Source organism: Anabrus simplex, chromosome 2 (genome assembly GCF_040414725.1).
Source record: "Anabrus simplex isolate iqAnaSimp1 chromosome 2, ASM4041472v1, whole genome shotgun sequence".
NCBI lineage: Eukaryota > Metazoa > Arthropoda > Insecta > Orthoptera > Tettigoniidae > Anabrus > Anabrus simplex.
Genome location: NC_090266.1, coordinates 282512124 through 282531185, shown reverse-complemented (window position 1 = coordinate 282531185; position 19062 = coordinate 282512124). Strand labels below are relative to the sequence as shown.

At 37.7% G+C, this 19062-nt stretch overlaps 1 protein-coding gene across 4 annotated transcripts in view; it reads left to right on the top strand.

The window, feature by feature from the left end:
• CNT2 (Concentrative nucleoside transporter 2) overlaps positions 1–19062 on the top strand; it is a 407606-nt gene that overhangs the window by 330161 nt on the left and 58383 nt on the right. For all 4 annotated transcript variants that reach the window (XM_067139021.2, XM_067139023.2, XM_067139024.2 and 1 more), the window contains 2 exons: positions 14765–14923; positions 16090–16270. In XM_067139021.2, coding sequence (XP_066995122.2) covers positions 14765–14923; positions 16090–16270 — 340 coding nt within the window. The remainder of the gene's footprint in view (positions 1–14764; positions 14924–16089; positions 16271–19062) is intronic.

Sequence of the window (19062 nt, the reverse complement as noted above, 5' to 3'; positions counted from 1 at the left end):
CTAAAACAGTGGATGCTGAGTCAACAATTTTCCCACGAGGTCATTGACCCCTACATGTGTAGTAAGGCTGTGCCGATTCTGGAATGAGGTCATTGACCCCTAGTTGAGTAGTAAGGCTTTGTAGGTTCTAGACCATTGAACGCGGAATAACGTCATAACCTTGTGTACGAGAGCAAGCCTAACCTCACAGACTCCATTGGAGGGGCCTAATTGGTTTCGAGGTGGTTTTGACCCCCTAGGTGAGCTCATGATGTAATACACATACGTACGAGGGCAATGCTAACCTCACTGGCCAACCTGGAGTGTTTTGAGCGCTAGGTGAGGTTATGACTTCATTCCCTTACATACGAGGGCAACGCTAACTTCACGTGCAACTTTGGAGGAACCGAATCGGACCGGCTCCCATAAGGGGCCGAGCCGGAAAGGTTACGGACCCCTTTGGAGGAGCCGAAACGATCGGGCGTCCATGGAGGAGCCGCAAATCGGTTAGTTGACCTGCAGATGAGGTTAAGAAGTCATTATGACCTGTTTAACCTAACCTTGTGCACGAAAGCTAACCTAACCTCACACACAGGCTCCCCATTGAGGAGTCCAATCGGTTAGGTGACTGGTAGTTGACGTTATGACGTTTTAACCTAACCTCGCAACGAGGAACGCCAACCTAACCTCAGACGGGTTCCCCTTGGAGGAGTCGAACTAGTTAGGTGACTTGTAGGCGTGGTTAACACGTGTGTTAATTTTACCTTGGCCACGAAGGGTAACCTCTCTCCCCATTGGAGTAGTGATGGAGCTGTGACGTAATAAGTGCGGGAGATTTTAAAATGCATGCTTGTCTTTACATAACCGAACGCGCAGGCCTTCTTCTGACAGAGCTGTGACCTCACAGCGTGATAAATGACTATCAGATACCGCTAAAGACATATCAGTGTGCTCTCGCGGTGACTTCGTGAGTTACTGTAATCAAAAGATTATCAGATCCGGCTTGAGATATAACTGTGCACACTCGCGACGACTTCGTGAGTTACCTTAAACAAATGACTATTAGATCCCGCTAGAGACATAAACAGGGGTGAGGAACAGCTAGTGCGCATGTGCGCTGTACATCATTTTGAGGTTCACTCTGAGAGCGAGTTTGCAAGTTACTGTAAAACGGATTACTCACGAACTCACAGGATTTTTGCCCGTCTTCCCTTGGTGTAGTTACGAAGCTGCGACGTAATAAGCGCGGAGATTTAAAAACTCATGTTTATTTTTTCATAACCGAACACGCAGGCCTTCTCCCGACAGAGCTGTGATGTCACAGCGTGGGTGATTTGAAATGTGGACTGCTGGCTAAGGGTGCATTACGCAATAACTTAACGTGTGTCCATTCGTTGTCCCGTTTCTCTATGGTGTCGGGTTTGTGGTGGGATGAATATTTTAAGATGGATTTTATAACCGGATGCCCTTCCTGGCGTCAACCTCATCAGGGAATATATTAAGATGAAATGAATGGCATGATATATGATAGTAGGAAGGGAGAGGTAAAAACCGGTAGGGGCACATACCCTTCTCCTGTCGAATAGCATCGAGAGATTTGCTCAAGGCTTTACGTCTTCATCAGACGGACAAATAACCATCAACAAAGTTACATGCCCTCACTCCATATGAGCACTTTGGAGAGTATTGGGATTTAATCAAGGCTTTTTGGCTCACATAGTCTAATAATTAGAAGTTGTATTCTACCAACTACCTTAACCTGCCAGGCTGATTGCCTCAGACAGTTGAGACGCTGGCCTTCCGTTGCAAACTTTACAGAATCGATCATATTTTCATAATTCTGCTTGTATACTTCAGCCTTCTGTAAATTCTCAGAACTGTAAGTCCTTCAGCCTACATTTTCATAAAAATAAAACGGTGACAACTAGGAAAATATTTGATACGTGTGTGGAGGGAAAGGGAATGCAATAAGTTGACCATTTTTATTTAATGAAATATTTATTGTGTAATTATTTATAAAATTAAACAAACTAATACCAGTTATTCAACAGTCTTGGTTATGCTGCCGACAAGGTTGCTGTACTCCTTAACATCTTACTGTGATGTGGTAGCATGCTTCCAAATTTTTAACGCCCAATGAAACATTCAAATTAAACACAATTTTTATTGTTTATGAAATTAAGTTTTCAAAATATATTATACTATGCATGTTATGCTTCGCAAAGGAGTTGATGCAGTTCTTACCTTGATGTAATCCATGTATTTAGTTCCTTTCTGAATCATTATCAGATACTGTAAAGAAGGCAGAAAGCTCATCCATACACTGTCTACTGTCTACAATCTTCGGATTGGGTCCATCACAATCGCATTCGATGCGATTTTCAATTAGATGCTTTTAGTGTCGTCGACAGCGTCTGCATGAAACTACATCGATTGACATGTTACTGTGGAGAGGTAGGACGTCCCAAAGAGCATCTACGAATGGAGCAGCGGGCGTAGATATAAATCCTGGTGGTAAACAATGAATCAGATGTTTTGGCATCTGATATAAGTTTCTATGTTTATAGAACATCTTAATAGGCTCACTTACTTGAGTGAGGTAAATAAGATGTAGCGTATTAGTTTCGCTGGTAGGCGAACAGGATGCACATTGGGTGGTATGAATAAAAATGAGAATATAGTATGTACTCAACTTTTCTGAATATATACTCCACTTCATAAGAATAAAGTTCTTGAGAATGTACTCACTAGCTGAGTATATACTCATGTTATGGAGATGGTGTAGTATATACTCACCTTCCTAAGAGTCTGAGAGTAGTTTCTCATATGTGCTATGAATAAAAGGGAGTACCTTCTCAGATTGATGAGTATATACTCACTTTGTTTTGAGTATGGCTGATAGTTGTCTCAAGCTTGAGTATATGCCAATTTTTAGCTTCTGAGGAGAAATAACATGGCTGAGTTTATTAATAATGTGGTGCCTCGTGGAAAAATTTACAAGGAGAGAAGTGAACATGTGGACTCTAATAATTTTAAAAGTCTATATCGTTTTTCCAAAGTTAATGTGGACTGGTTAAACCTATACTTATTTGGACCGGAGAAACTGGAAACAAGAGGTGGTGCTGTTAAAAACATAGTAAAATTAAAAGCATTTTTAAGATTGGTAGGTGACCCAGGATTCCAGTGTGGCATAGGAGAAGATCTTGGAATCCACCAAACAACTGTGTCTAAAAATTTTGTTGAGGTTATGGACCGCATCATGGCTAAAGCTGCAGTGTGGATAAAATTTCCTCAAACAGATATGGAATTTGAAGTTGCGAAACAAGAGTGGCAGGAAAAGTACTACTTTCCAGCAGCGGTAGGTGCTCTTGACTGCACTCATGTTGGAATTAATAAGCCTACACATTATGGTGATGAATATGTAAACAGGAAAGGTTATACAAGTATTACTGTACAGGCAACGTGCAATGCCAAGGAAGTTTTTACCAGTGTCGATGCATCATGGCCTGGATCTGTGCATGATTCTCGAGTCTGGAGAAATTCAGCTGTCCAGACAACAGTAAGTCTGAATAGGGTAAATGCTTTACTGTTAGCGGATAGTGGCTATGGTATTGCACCTTGGCTTATGACACCATTCAGAAATCCACAAACACCTCAAGAAATTGCCTATAACAGGTGCATTACCAAAGAAAGAGTTGTGATCGAACGATGTTTTGGGCAACTAAAACAACGTTTCCCAATTCTTCAGCACAAAGTACGCCTATCTTTAAATAAAGTGCCAAAACTGATAATTTGTTGCTGTGTGTTGCACAATATTGCCAAGTACTTACAGGATGAGGACCCTGAACTACAACCATTAGGTGGCAATGTAAGGTTAGAAGATGGAAATGAGGATGACATGGCAGCTGCTGCAAATATCAGGTGGAATGGTGAAGCTAGGCGAAATGAATTGGCAGAGATAATATATCAAGGTATTTGAGTTGCAGCAAGTACCAGTGTCACTCTGTTTATTGTTCACTAAAAAAAAAATCAAAAATGTATGCAAAACAATTTATTTTTAAATATATATATATATATACTCGACTCTCATTCTTTCATCTCTGATTTTAACTTTTTTTCTGTGAATTCCAACACTCTTATCTGCTTTAACAGCACCAAGCGCTGCAGGTCTGTGTTATTTAGAGTTCTGGTTTCGTCATTTTCATAGTCATCCAAAACACTTCTTTTTCGTTTAGGGGTGGCTACATTTGGAGAGTTGACGATTTCTACAGGACTCCCTCCTTCTCCTCCCTCTTCCAATACTACAAATTCCACTACAGGTGGAGGAATATGTTGTGGCTGAACTTCAGTAAGCCCTACTCCAACCGCAGTTGCTCCTACGAAAAAAAACGAAAAAAGGTTTTAATTCACTAATTCAGTTTTCTACGGACAAGTGAATTAAAAGGAGCTAAAATCCCAGGCCCGAGATTCAAACTCGGTACTCTGAACCAAATGCCTAGGTGCTATTTGGTTCTTATAAAGCAATAAATATAAATATCTTAACCTTGGCACACAAAATACTGAACTTTCTACAACCTCTATAAAATAATCGTGAATATACTTTAGGAACATACCTGGAATTCGTGTCAATGTTGGATTAGTATCCCCATCCAACAGCTCGTGGATAATATTCTCCCAGTCCTTCAGCACTATCCTTTTATTCCCCGTTTGGTTTAGGTCGCACTTTTGTTTCACCCTCATTTTCATGTTGTTTATCCTTTTCGTAATGGTGCCGATCTCAACTTTCTTGCCGCACATGGCTATCAATTTCGTTTGAATTGCCTCCAACGATTCGGATTTTTCTTTCCGAACCGCCGGCAGTTGGGACTTACTAAAAAGTACCGCATGTTCCCGCAATATATTCGAAAATGTTACCGGATTAATACTTTCCATATCGACGAACTTCACGAACGAACAATCAGTGCAAACTACAAAGTTACAAACCAAACCGGCTCCAGTTGAGGTTATGTTGCGATTGGAACCAAACAACATAACAGTTGACGATCGTACACAACATGAGTATCTACTCAGTTTCAAACGATCCACATGGCGGTGCGCTTGAGTATCTACTCCATCACAGAAGAATCTTTTTATTCTTACCAAATGGAGTACATACTACTTGGACTGAGAATATACTCCTACTAAATGCTCATGCTCATGAGTATGTAGTTTGAGTAAGTACTCACGTTTTATTCATACCACCCATTGACAGTTTTGTTTGTTATCAAGATGATTGTCTGTAACCGTGTAGGCGTTTTCTTCTTTCCGTTCCATAGTGTACGGTGTAGAAGCTCACACTAATGATCATGATGAAGAGCTACTCTTATATATAGTCTTGTAACAAGAGTCGTTAGTGGATGGTAAGTGACATCACTCATATGAATAACAAGACAAGAGGCTGTTATGTTAGCAGGAATAATTTCAGGTGTTTAAAATTCTATACGAATATCGATAGATTATTTTATAGATTCTTCATGGTAAGAGCAGTCTATAACTACAATCGGTGCTTGATTTGAAATTATTCAGGCGAAAATAGCGGACGATCTTCTTTCTGATAGTACGATGACTGCAATTTACAAAACATGTCATAGAACAACCCAAATTTATTTTTCGCAAAATTAATGTCAAAGTTTTCATAGGGATACGTAATTCCGTTCAGATATAGTCGATATTACTTAATTTACAGTGATCAAACTGTGGGCAGTCTTTTTCATGGTTGAATTTACGATCGGTTTGAAATTCACAAATAATATACAAAGGCTTTTCAGTAAAATTTGACGTTTTCACAGCCCAGCTATGCTTGTTTGCAGGTGCTAATACAGGATATTCATGCAGCTCCCACCTTTCAAAACGTACAGGTGTATCATTTTCTACAATCTTGAGCAATCAATTTTTTCTCTATCAGATAATGCTATATGTGGAATCCTCCACAATATACGATGAAGAGTAATTTTCGAGTCTACTGTGATTCTGCTGCTTTAAGAGAATTGAAATCACTTGGATCACGGATCAGAATTAGCTCTTACTTTGCGTTGATTAAAATAAGTGTAAAATCATCAGCAAAGCCGAGAATATGATTCTATGGTAACATACCAGAAAAAGTACCGTCGTGATTAACCATCTAGTTGTTATTAGCTTTCGGACACCATCCTCCCATCCGTAAGAGATTACTTTCTACATCACTATAAGAATGGTAGAGTTTCATTGCACTTGTAATACCAACATTCTTCGATCTATCTATTTCCACATAATTTACTTCATAACGCGCTTCAGAAAAGAGAAACTCTAGACCATCGTTGTTTAGTTGAGATGTGCTTTGTCCACTCCCATCTGCCTTTTCTAAGCGTCCTTCAATATAGAGGTAGCTTTCGTGTAGTAGTGTGTGTATATCTTGCTGATAAATGATATTGCGAATTTCATCATTGTTATTGAGTCCAAACGTAAGAGGTTTATAAGAATGAAGCTCACTTCGTACTACACTTTCATGAGTTTGTACTGTGTTCATAACGTCTAGCATTTCGTCCATTTTGTTGTAGCAGCGTATAACCTAAGTCTAGGAGAATCTGCTTGTTGTCATCTGTTAACTCGTTGCGTCTTCGATAACATGTAGTATGTCTCCTGAATGTACACCGTAATTTATAGATTTTTACACTGGTTTAAGATGAAGTTTGTAAGGTACATTCGTGTGCCGATCTAAATAACGAGCCGATTATATTTATTCACAAGCCTAAGAGTGATGTTACTTATGTGTTTTACAGACACAGGATGACAAAGAACTGCTGACGGTTTCCCACAAATAGTATAAAATAATAAAGTCATGCAGGACGTGTGAAGGTTGTTGATTACTATAAAAGTCTGTAATAATATTACAAGTGATGTTTACATGACGATCATCGACCAGTGTTATAGGTTGATCTGACTCATAACATACGTTCGGTATGAGACCTCTTAGTGAAAATCCAAGCAATGGTCCAATCGAATCAGGTTGTGATTTGAAGTCAACCTTGAATTAAGACTCCACAACACATTTATGTCTGATGTTGCTCACCGTCATTGAGAAACTGTAATTGTTATTACTAAAACTCTCATCACTAAACTGTTCAATTAACGTACTTTCAATGTAGCCATAAATTACTTCTACTGAGTAACTGCCTGACGGTAGCGTTAGTACATACTCATCGTAATAGAACTTGTTTACGCCATCACGCACATTATAGATTTTATTGTAGATTTCAAACGACACAAGTCCAAGAATATGTGGCTGATGACCAAGTTCGATTGGTGGATTAAAGTTGACGGTTTTTCAGGCCCTTCTCCGCATACAGCGAACATTCTTACACCGTTGGTCATCACATGCACATTGATGATCTTTGTCTAATATATGTGTTTGATATAAGAACATAAGATATAATCTTACGCACATGTATGTATTGAATTTTTGAACACAGTTTTTATTGTAAATAATGTCTTCACTGCTGTTGTCTAAGTTAATTTCAGCACTCTCACGTTCATATCGCATATATAAACAGCGAAAATGATGAATTCCTAGTTGTTTAGCAAACGTACAACCTTCTTTGTGGGTTAGAAGTCGATGTGGCAGTGCATTCAATAGACGTTTTGCCAAGCCCTTTTTTATGTCACTAGCTTCTTGTGTACTTCTTTGCCTCGAAATGCAATTGCCTCCATTGTCTTGTTATGACGTTCACTCTCTTTCAACTGTTGATTTGATCTTCTACAGCCTTAACAGTTCTTGCTACAGCACTAGCACCACCTAGCAAAGACCCTAAAACCGCTTGCCCAGCAAATAGTGTAGGAAGAAATCCTCCTCGTTTTGGTACAGGAATAATTCGTGCACGTTTACCAAACATTGCTCTGCACTTCGAATAAATTCTCGCTCTTGTTGCACCTAGTGCATTTGTAATAATGGCTACCCGTGGATTGTATTCCCCTCGAGTAGCTTTTCGTGCAGCCTATACAACTTTCCATCCAACAGTTTTAGTTTTCTTCTTCATAACATTTGTATATCATTGTTTCACAATTCTGTACACGACTTTACTCGTCAAGAGCGATTTATGAACTGACAGTTACTTGTTGTTTGGTTAAATATATATTTCTTTGGGTTACTTCATTATTCAGTTATCATGAAGATTATAAAGCAGAAAGACACACCTGTTAGTGACATAGTGCCACAGCTCTTACCTAATTCTGGTACAACTACACAAAACGTCATGGAATGTTGTTTTGTTTTACTATTCTATGTATTATAACTGGCCCATCGGTATGCTGGGAGAAAAATCTTTTACTTACACTCATTACCTCTTTAAATGACATACGCTTCCACAATTTTTACGTTTTCGTAAAGTCACTCTATCAACCACCATATACTATTCTACAAATTGTAACGTACGATCTGGTTTAAAGATGGTTTGAAGTATTTTCAGCTTAATGCACTTGAGCAGGTACCATCACCGGATGATGTGCTCTTATGATCTTTGACGATGTCGCTACAGAACAGAAAAACGTTAGGGACGACATAAATATGTTGATTGCATCTATTTATGTAAAACCTATTCTCGTGTGCCTAAGCAGTTGATACGCGACAACGCAAATATTACTGTGCTTATTCGTCAAGATGAGCGCAACATGCGACATGTGTATGATGATCATGTTGACCCTGATATGACATTCAATGGCTTTAAGCGTATGTGTGCTACATGCTGGTCATCACATAGTTGCGGCTTTTTAGTTATTGATCAAGAAACTAATGATCATTATGGACGGTATCGCATGGGTTTTGTTCATTTAATGTGCATCAACACAGAGTACAGACTCTAACTGCTGAAAAACCGCCGTCATGACAACATCCAACAAAGAGATTACACAACATGTAATCCGAGCTCGAAACAATATTCGACGAAAATGTAAAGACCTTGAACGTATTCAAGCAGACACTGGTTTAATTTTGAAAACGCAACTAGGTACACCACTGAAAGAATTTTTTTATTCTACTTCACTGCCCAAGTCTAATACAAGTTCTGTTTCTATGCAAACATCTCATGATAAAGAGAAACAAGGACAAGAAAAGGCTGAAGAACAAGAGGAAAAGAAGCAGGATAGGAATGAAGAAGAGGATGAGGAAGAAGAACTTAAGGATACTTAACCAGCTAAGCGGGTTAAGGTTTTAATTACAGATGTTATTGCTGAAACACCTACTACATCAACTCAAGATCTGCCTTCTTTGTCTGAGGTTATAATCACACAAATAATTGAGCGAAGAAATATACATACAACACACAACATATATATAGAATGTAAGGGGTATCGCCATAGATATTTTGTTAGTTGGTAAACAATAATACATGCCGCATTATATGCTAGACAGGGTTTACCTTGTCCTATTAGTTTCCCTCGCAAGCCTGGGATGGAGAATATAGTAGTATAAGATTGCAGTTTTGTGACGTTAATATACGTATGTATAATTTTATTAACATGCCAGAAACCAACGACACGAAGCTTTTGCCATTAGGGTACAACACACTTTTAAGGGCTACCAACCCAAGCCGGGGTTTGAACCTTTGAACTCGGACTCAGAATGACAGCGAATCAGCCAGCTGAGCCACATGAAAAGGAGGCGTTGGTACTTATTGTTCACAGTTAGTACTTTTACAAAGGTTTTATGGAAAGCATTTATTAACCCTTTCGGTCATAATTTTTCATTTTTAAGCAAAAAATTTTGAACTTTGAAAATGAGTTACAGTTATGTTTATTAACATTTGGACCGAAAAACCATTACAAGAAATAGATTTCTAGATCTAGAACGTTCTATATATAGGGCACTGATTATCATCACCAGCCAGAGTGTTGGTCAAAATATTGTAAGCCTAAATTAAAACTATACTGGGCCAATTCTTTTACAAATACATCATTGATAATTACAATATAATTAGAAATTAGCAATAAGAATGGAAACTAAACACTCTAGGCTACAATCTAGTTACATAATACCTAAATAAACTGTTACAGTTTTCACCTTTACGTCCTATTTTGAGTGGAAATTCTCAAGACAGTTCTTTTCCCTTCATAAGCATAAATGAACTTTACATTTTGAACAAAATATGTACGTTTTACGTTTACATAGAGAGCTTTTACATCTTGATTGCCTGGTTTGATCACTGTACTGAGGTAAGTTATTTCTGCCATCAAAAGGCTCCCCACTGATGGGATGTAACACAGTCCTCTTAGGATGAATATCAGGGCACGTCTGCTCTGTTGAAGGACGTCCTCGTTTCTTGGGAACACTCTTATTCGCAAGAATCAGTGCTCACCTACACTCTGTCGGAAATGAATCAGGTCCATGACCTGACTTTCTCCTTCTCCAATATTTCTGGCTTCGTTCCGATACTCCAACCAAGAATTAGTTATGGCTATGTCCAAAGCATGACTAAACAATCTCAGAGTCCATTTTCTTGAACGGATCAAAGAGTGGTAGATGGCAACCAAAAAGTCGAATTTATCCACACCACCCATACAGGGGTTGTACATTTTCACTGCTTGTGGCCTTTGCACTTCAACATACAGACTTTTCTTTTTCTCCCACCTTTTACAAATATCTTTGTTACCTGCACCAACAAAATTGGAACCAATTATGATACAAGAATTGCCATACCATTTTGTAAGGACTATGTCATCTTTGTTGACTACTTCTTGAATGAATCCACGAGCTCAGTGCTTCCTTATATCTCCATCAGATTCAAATGGTGGCTTGCAGAATCTGTCAACATGTATTGTTCCTATATCATATATGTTCTTCTGGGAGAGCCATCGGAACAACCAGTAAGGACTAAAGAAATTTTCAAAATAGACTTTACAATATGAAGTGGTGACACGTTCTGACAGCTGCATCACAACTGCTGGCACTAAGCCAAGGTGTACATACTGACACTTGAGTTCCCAAGTAGAACCTTGGTATATCAGAAAATCGTATATGAGGCCACTTTCACCATACAAAACAAAAATTTTCACACCCCACTTTGTAGGCTCATTGTGAACAAACTGCTTTACATTCAGCTGGCCTTTGAATGGAACCATCGGTTCATCAACGCTAAGATTTTCTTGCAGCTAAAAGTATGCTGCGCGCTCGAATTTCTGTGTGAACATTCAACGTGAAATTTCTGGAGTGGTGGTGTCTGAAACGGTGCATTACAAATCCATGTTATGTACTTTTTCTCTACGAGATATTGTGCTTCAAAATACTTCCTTTAGAATTCCTTAGCTCTCATGCACGTGCTCAAAAACTGAGGCTTACTTTCATGTAGCACTGCAACTGAAGCAATACTTGTCCCCATTTCCATTCTTATCTTGTCACAACAATGATTTGCACCCAAATCAGAGGTATATCTGTTAGGCAAGACACATTCTTGGATGTCATTTTCTTCCTAGTTACTGAGTATGGAATCATCTACGAGAAGGTCAGGATATTCCGTCAGGGAAATTCTGCTATTCCGTAGAATGAAAGGTAAAAATGCAGTAGAAATTGATTTCAATAAATTTTAATTACAGTATTATGAACCTTGTTATGATGATTTATCTAATATAAATATATTACCTTCAGGTTATTCTAATGCTCTAGGTCATCTCCTTCAACATCGCACAAATTCTCAACATCAGATACATTTCCATTCTCAAGTAACTTGAGGATTTCATCAGCATTTAGCCTCCTATTATCTGGCCTAATTGCAGGATCACCCTTTTCCTCAGACCAGCAATACTCACGATCCCTGCTGGCAGGCGGTAACAACTGCAATATATACATCACTTCGCGCGCAAACCGGTATTTTTTGTTGACGTTACATGTAATAATGCCCACTGTCAGTCATTCTGTCCTAGATCTAGCACGATGATTTAAAAACATCTGCAGCTGACCATTATACTGATTCGTAGGTTGTAATAATATGTCTTGAAAATATAAAACCTATTTGATTCAAAAATTATCAATCAATCAATCAATCAATCAATCAATCAATCAATCAATCAATCAATCAATCAATCAATCAATCAATCAATCAATCAATCAACCAATCAATCAATACTGATCGTATTTAGGGCAGTCGCCCAGGTGGCAGATTACCTATCTGCTGTTCTTCAAGCCTCTTCTTAAATTATTTCAGAGAAATTGGAAATTTATTGAACATCTCCTTTGGTAAGTTATTCCAATCCCTAACTCCCCTTCCTATAAATGAATATTTGCCCCAGTTTGTCCTCTTGAATTTCAACTTTATCTTCATATTGTGATCTTTCCTACTTTTAAATACGCCACTCAAACTTATTCGTCTACTAATGTCATTCCACGCCATCTCTCCTCTGACAACTCGGAACATACCACTTAGTCGAGCAGCTCTTCTTCCATTTCTTCCCAGCCCAAACTTTGCAACATTTTTGTAACGCTACTCTATTGTCGAAAATTTCCCGGAACAAATCGAGCTGCTTTTCTTTGGATTTTTTCCAGTTTTTGAATCAGGTAATCATGGTGAGGGTCCCATACACTGGAACCATACTCTAGTTGGGGTCTTACCAGAGACTTATATGCACTCTCCTTTACATCCTTACTACAACCCCTAAACACCCTCATAACCATGTGCAGAGATCTGTACCCTTTATTTACAATCCCATTTATGTGATTACCCCAATGAAGATCTTTCCGTATATTAACACCTAGATACTTACAATGATCCCCAAAAGGAACTTTCACCCCATCAATGCAGTAATTAAAACTGAGAGGACTTTTCCTATTTGTGAAACTCGCAACCTGACTTTTAACCCCGTTTATCAACATACCATTGCCTGCTGTCCATCTCACAACATTTTCGAGGTCACGTTGCAGTTGCTCACAATCTTGTAACTTATTTATCACTCTATAGAGAATGACATCATCCGCAAAAAGCCTTACCTCCGATTCCACTCCTTTACTCATATCATTTATATATATAAGAAAACATAAAGGTCCGATAATACTGCCTTGAGGAATTCCCCTCTTAATTATTACAGGGTCAGATAAAGCTTCACCTACTCTAATTCTCTGAGATCTATTTTCTAGAAATATAGCAACCCATTCAGTCACTCTTTTGTTTAGTACAATTGCACTCATTTTTGCCGTAGTAGACAGGTCAATCGCGATACAGTCCATTTGACCTCCTGGATCCAAGGTATCCTGCCTTCTATCGAACCAGTTGTTGATTTCGCCAACATATCTAATATAATCAGAAGGAATGCCTTACCAAAGCTTACATACAACGCATGCCAAACTTACTGGCCTGTAATTTTCAGCTGTATGCATATCACCCTTTCCTCTATACACAGGGGCTACTATAGGAACTCTCCATTCATTTGGTATAGCTCTTTCGACCAAACAATAATTAAATAAGTACTTCAGGCATTTTACTATATCCCAACCCATTGTCTTTAGTATATCCCCAGAAATCTTCTCAATTCCAGCCGCTTTTCTAGTTTTCAACTTTTGTATCTTATTGTAAATGTCTTTGTTATCATATGTAAATTTTAACACCTTTTTTAGTATTAGTCTCCTCCTCTATCTGGACATTATCCTTGTAACCAACAATCTTTACATACTGCTGACTGAATACTTCTGCCGTTTGAAGTTCCTCGCATACACCCTCCCCTTGTTCATTAATTATTCCAGGAATGTCCTTCTTGGAACCTGTTTCTGCCTTAAAGTACCTATACATATTCTTCCATTTATCACTAAAATTAGAGTGGCCACCAATTATGCTTCCCATCATGTTATCCTTAGCTGCCTTCTTTGCTAGATTCAATTTCCTAATAAGTTCTTTCAATTTCTCTTTACTTCTACAGCCATTTCTAACATCATTTCTTTCAAGTCTGAGCCTCCTTCTTAGTCTCTTTATTTCTCTATTATAATAATTTGTCTCTTAACCATTCCATACTACCTTTAAATGTACAAACCTGTGTTCTCATTCCTCGACAATTGCTTTAAACCCATCCCAGAGTCTCTTTACACTTTTATTTACCGTTCTCCACCGACCATAGTTACTTTTTAGAAACATTATCAGCCATGTGGTATTGCCAAATAGTCCTACTTTTAAGGCCTTCCTTTCTATCACATTTATTTTTAATTACCAAAAAATTAGCTTCCTGATCACTAATACCATCTATTACTTCAGTTTCTCTATAGAGCTCATCTGGTTTTATAAGCACCACATCCAGAAAATTTTTCCCTCTAGTTCGTTCCATCACTTTCTGAATCAGCTGTTCCTCCGATATTAACTTATTTGGTAGTGTGCATTTAAAGTACCGCATCGGAGTGATCACTTACAAAAGTTAATGTTTGAGTTCCCGTTTGCTTTGCACTATTCCTCCAAAACATGATCTCACAACAGGTACAGATGGCTGCCAAAATTCTGCTTGTGTTAAAAAGATAACTTGCCACCGCAGATGGATGATGAATCTGGAAGTTATTCATAATACCACAGTTGTAGCATATTTATTTTTTAACATTTGTTGATGGAAAACGAACTCACATTTTCTAAATTTCTGTTGCAATTTTGGTTGCCATATACAACTTAATTGAACATTGCATACAAAAAAGCCTCTATATATTATTAATCCATCTTTACATCATGATAGGAATGGAGGGATCCTGTTTGCCTTTTGCCACATGATATTGCAGATAACCTATATATTTTTTAAAAAAGTTATGTTTTTGTTACAGAAACTTCTGTCATTGTTATTCATTCCAGTCGTCTGGCTCATGGGTGTACATCCAGAAGAATGTGAGAATGTTGCTGAACTAGTTGGCCTAAAGACAGTTGTAAATGAGTTTGTAGCATATCAAAGACTTGGGGATATGAAGAAAAATGGAACACTATCTGTAAGTGTATACGCATATGGTATATTTTATTTTAAGTGTTATCGTCTGTAATGTAGTGATTATAAAGCATCCTCAACAACAGACTCGTAGGGCAGAAATACTTGACCGATTGAAAGTGTTTCATTAAGCTGATGCATTTACTATCAAAAACAGTAGTAAGTCAGTGTAATTGATTATATTTTGTTCTTTCTGTGGATTGCTGTTACATCTTCTCAATAGTATTTAAAGGAAGTTCAGTTTTATTAATCAGGTGCTTTATATTGGAGATTTAAAGATCTGAATATACAAATATACCATATCATAACACAAGAGACTGCTATGAAGCTTTCAGGAATTACAATGCCATCATTGTGATAGAATTTGTTCATGTAGTATAAAATGGACAAAACTCATCACGCAAAACATTCCCCATATAAAATTAATCTTACAAACACCCAGATTAGCAGCAAGGAGTTGAATCTCACCTTCAATCTCATTTAAATAAACATAGCATATTCCTACTATATCATATCGAGGATCAAATCAATTAGGTACTGATAGATTGCGGATTTAATGACTGTTTCCTTTTAGCATTTAATCGTAAATGCGTATGCACTTCTATATATTGTGATTGTGATTTGATAGAATTTAATGATGTTCCTTCAGGAACGAAACACGTCATTCTATTTTAATTAAGTTGTTTCTTTTTAGGTACCATACATTTTCTTATTCCGGTGCTTTATAATATTTTTAGAATTAGTTTTGACAGGCTGAAAAACCTGACAGTTATAAATAAACCCACCATGGACCTTAAAACATAAAGAAAATTATTGATAGTCACTTACAAAAATTGTCCATTCTATTAAGAGAAGCAATATGAAGAAAACTACTGAAGCTAAAATCAGCATGAGTACAAATAGTGCAGAGAATGGATCTCTAGAGACATTCTATTTTAAATTTATAGTACGTATATTGCAGAAACCTATAGGTATCTTAATTCCCCTTTTTTCAGTGTCCTTTTTTGTCTTCTTCACTAAAAGGTTGCAATTTCTTCTTTCCATTCTTCTTCATCATTACTGTAAAATCACCATGATTCCAATAATAATTATCATCATCATCACTGTCATCGTCATCATCGTCTCATTTTTATAAATGTTTAATTTTGTTTTATTTCCGTTACATTCCAGGAACGTTCAGAAACGATTGCTACTTATGCGCTATGTGGCTTCTCTAATCCGGGTTCCATTGGTATCCTCATTGCCTCCCTTTCTACAATGGCCCCGCATCGTAGATCTGATATTACTCAGGTGGCTGTGAGAGCATTTATTGCTGGATGTGCTGTGTGCTTCCTGACAGCTTCCATAGCTGGTAAGTTAATGATGTAATCCTTTTTATCCCTCAGGAAAATTAAAGGGCAAATTTATTTAAAAGATTTAGATAATAACCTATTCTCCTTTTATGAGTTATTCATCATTACCTACTACCTTCTTATTATATCTTCCAGACTAATTTCTAGATAAATCTGTTAGATTCTGAATAAGTAGGAAATGTTTTACTGAGGTTTGAGTGTTAATTGGAGCATTAATTTCGCCTAATGTCTTTCTCGTTGTAGTACCAGGACAGAAATGCTAATGGATAAGTGTGGAGGAAATAAGAATGAGAAAACATAAATATAAATTGGAGTTTTACCTTAGTTTTGGATTAGTTGTTATGAATTCATTCTTCAACGACATGGAAATACATCACTATATTTGGAGGAATGCGAATACCAGGATTAGTAGATATTAACATCAACAAATGAAAGTTCAGGAAATTTCTAACCAGCATCACAGCGTGCATATATTCTGAACATGTTTTGCTAAAACGCTAGCATCGCTCAACCAACGTTCAAAATTAGAGAGGGAGTAATGGGATTAGTCAGTCCAAAAGAAAGAGAAGTGTACCCAAGTTGCTATACTCAATGTTGGAACACTGATTAAACATAGCTGTGAACTAGCTGAGAGAGCTGAAGCAACATTGACATTGCATACCTATATAACTGTGGAAGGCCAGAAATACCATGACACTGGAGATGGCTACAAGCTCATCTATCGCAGAATAGCGAATAACAGGGGAGTAGTTTTGTAGCTGGTGATCTACATATCATCACTCAGCTCTACTGGAACCAAACAGCAGAGGTCAAAATAGAGGGAGCCACAACTGAGGACATAACCATATGGAGGGACATGCGTTTTAATATCTACTCTGAGGCTGTGTTGACAGAAACTGTTGAGGATGTTAACCTAGGCATAAGGATCATTGGCAATGTCATTATAACATCTGTTATGCTGATGATATGTTTCTGTTAGCCAGTAGCCTTAGAGTTCTTCAAATTATTACTAACAACATTGTAAGGATCAATGCAGCATTTGGTCTATTGATGAATATTGGCAAGACCAAGCTGATAGTATTTTCAAAAACACCAAAGCATACCTCTCAGCACTTCTCTAACACAGTTGTTCAGCGAGTGTCCTCCATGGAATATCTTGGGAAAGACAGTGCTAGGGAAGGGAAGCGTTCAATAGGCGATAGGAAGGGGGATGGGGAATAGTTCAGTTGCTCTTAAATATGAAACCACTTTGGCAATAATGTTACGTAACATATCGTGGCACTGTAACAGTAGCCTTCAGCTCTTAGTAGTTCAGAGCTCTTAAAGGTAAACAAAACCAGTTTGGCAAAGATGGCACATAACTTGCCTGTTATCAAAGGAAAGCTATTCATTCATAAGAACAAGGCACATTACCTATTCTAATAAACACCGTATTCCTTGGCTCACGAAAGTAACTTCCGAGGATTAGTGAAAGTTTGAAATATAGTGGTTCATCACATCGTTCTCCATTGCTACAAGAAGTATCTGCACTCATACCCCTAACACATGTGTACATATTGAACCAGGAACGCCCGTATTTAGCTATCATGGAGAGCATGGATTTATACAAGGCGTGTACGGCCCATGTTTGGAATGCGTACAGAGAAAGAGAGAGATTTTCGAAATAAAAGTTTTAAATTGAACTATTTGTTTATTCATAAAGGATGACAAATTGCGTATCACCTTTAATACAGCCGGAGTTGGAAAAGGTGTCCCTCGCTGCTGGAAGTCCTTCCTCACACCATAGGTCAGCTCTCTTTTCCATAGGACCACGTGAATTCCCATGACGACTAGAAGTTATGGAAGTTCAGGCAGACCGCAGACGGTCTGAGAGTCTAAGTTCCAGTGTTCACTCATTCGGTATGATTGAGTACGCTCAACTGACCATTGGAGAAGTTTGAAATGAAATGAAATGGTTGAATGGCTCCCATGAAGGAAGTAAAGAAGTGTGATTATACCGCGTAGAATATCAATAGAATCTATCACGAACATTTCTTTACTATAAGTGCACTTATGAAAGTAAAGAGAGTATCCTGTGGTTCGAATGTTAATCGGGTCAGACGCACACTCAAAAACAAAATTCACTTGGCACAGTTTTGAAAAGAAATTATTCAGTTGACACAGTTATTAAAATTTCACTAAGCACAGTTTGAAGTAAGTTCAAAGTAATGATTCACTTAAGCGTTTCACAGTAACGGTACATGAAGTAAGAGAACACAAATGCGTAATAAGTTTCGATACGTCCTATTATTCTCAGAATTGCATACAAGTCTGTGAGACTACAGCATGTTCAATACAGACGTACGAATTTAGTTCCGTTCACACGCTATTGTAATATGACACTTGATATTTAGAATTTAGTTCCGTTTACAATGATAATTTGAGGTACTTATTTACGAAGGTAAATAACGTTTTGTTCACTGAGGCCACTTTGTTATGTCTAATACTACGGATAGTATTGTCATGACCTTCAGCCGCTTGTACGAGAAAGTAATTTCTCTTTACTGAAGCTACTTGGTTAAGTCTACTCAACTCTAACGTAGAATAAATGTTAATTTGCTTTTTACTCAATTTAAGAACTCCCAGTCTTATGCCCTGTCTTAAAGACTGAGTCAATATCTCCACTCGAAGAAAGAAAGAAAGAAACAAAGAAAGAATGAAAGAAAGAAAGAAAGAAAGAAAGAAAGAAAGAAAGAAAGAAAGAAAGAAAGCATCTGAATTCCACTTAGAAATACAAGTCCTAAGATTAGCA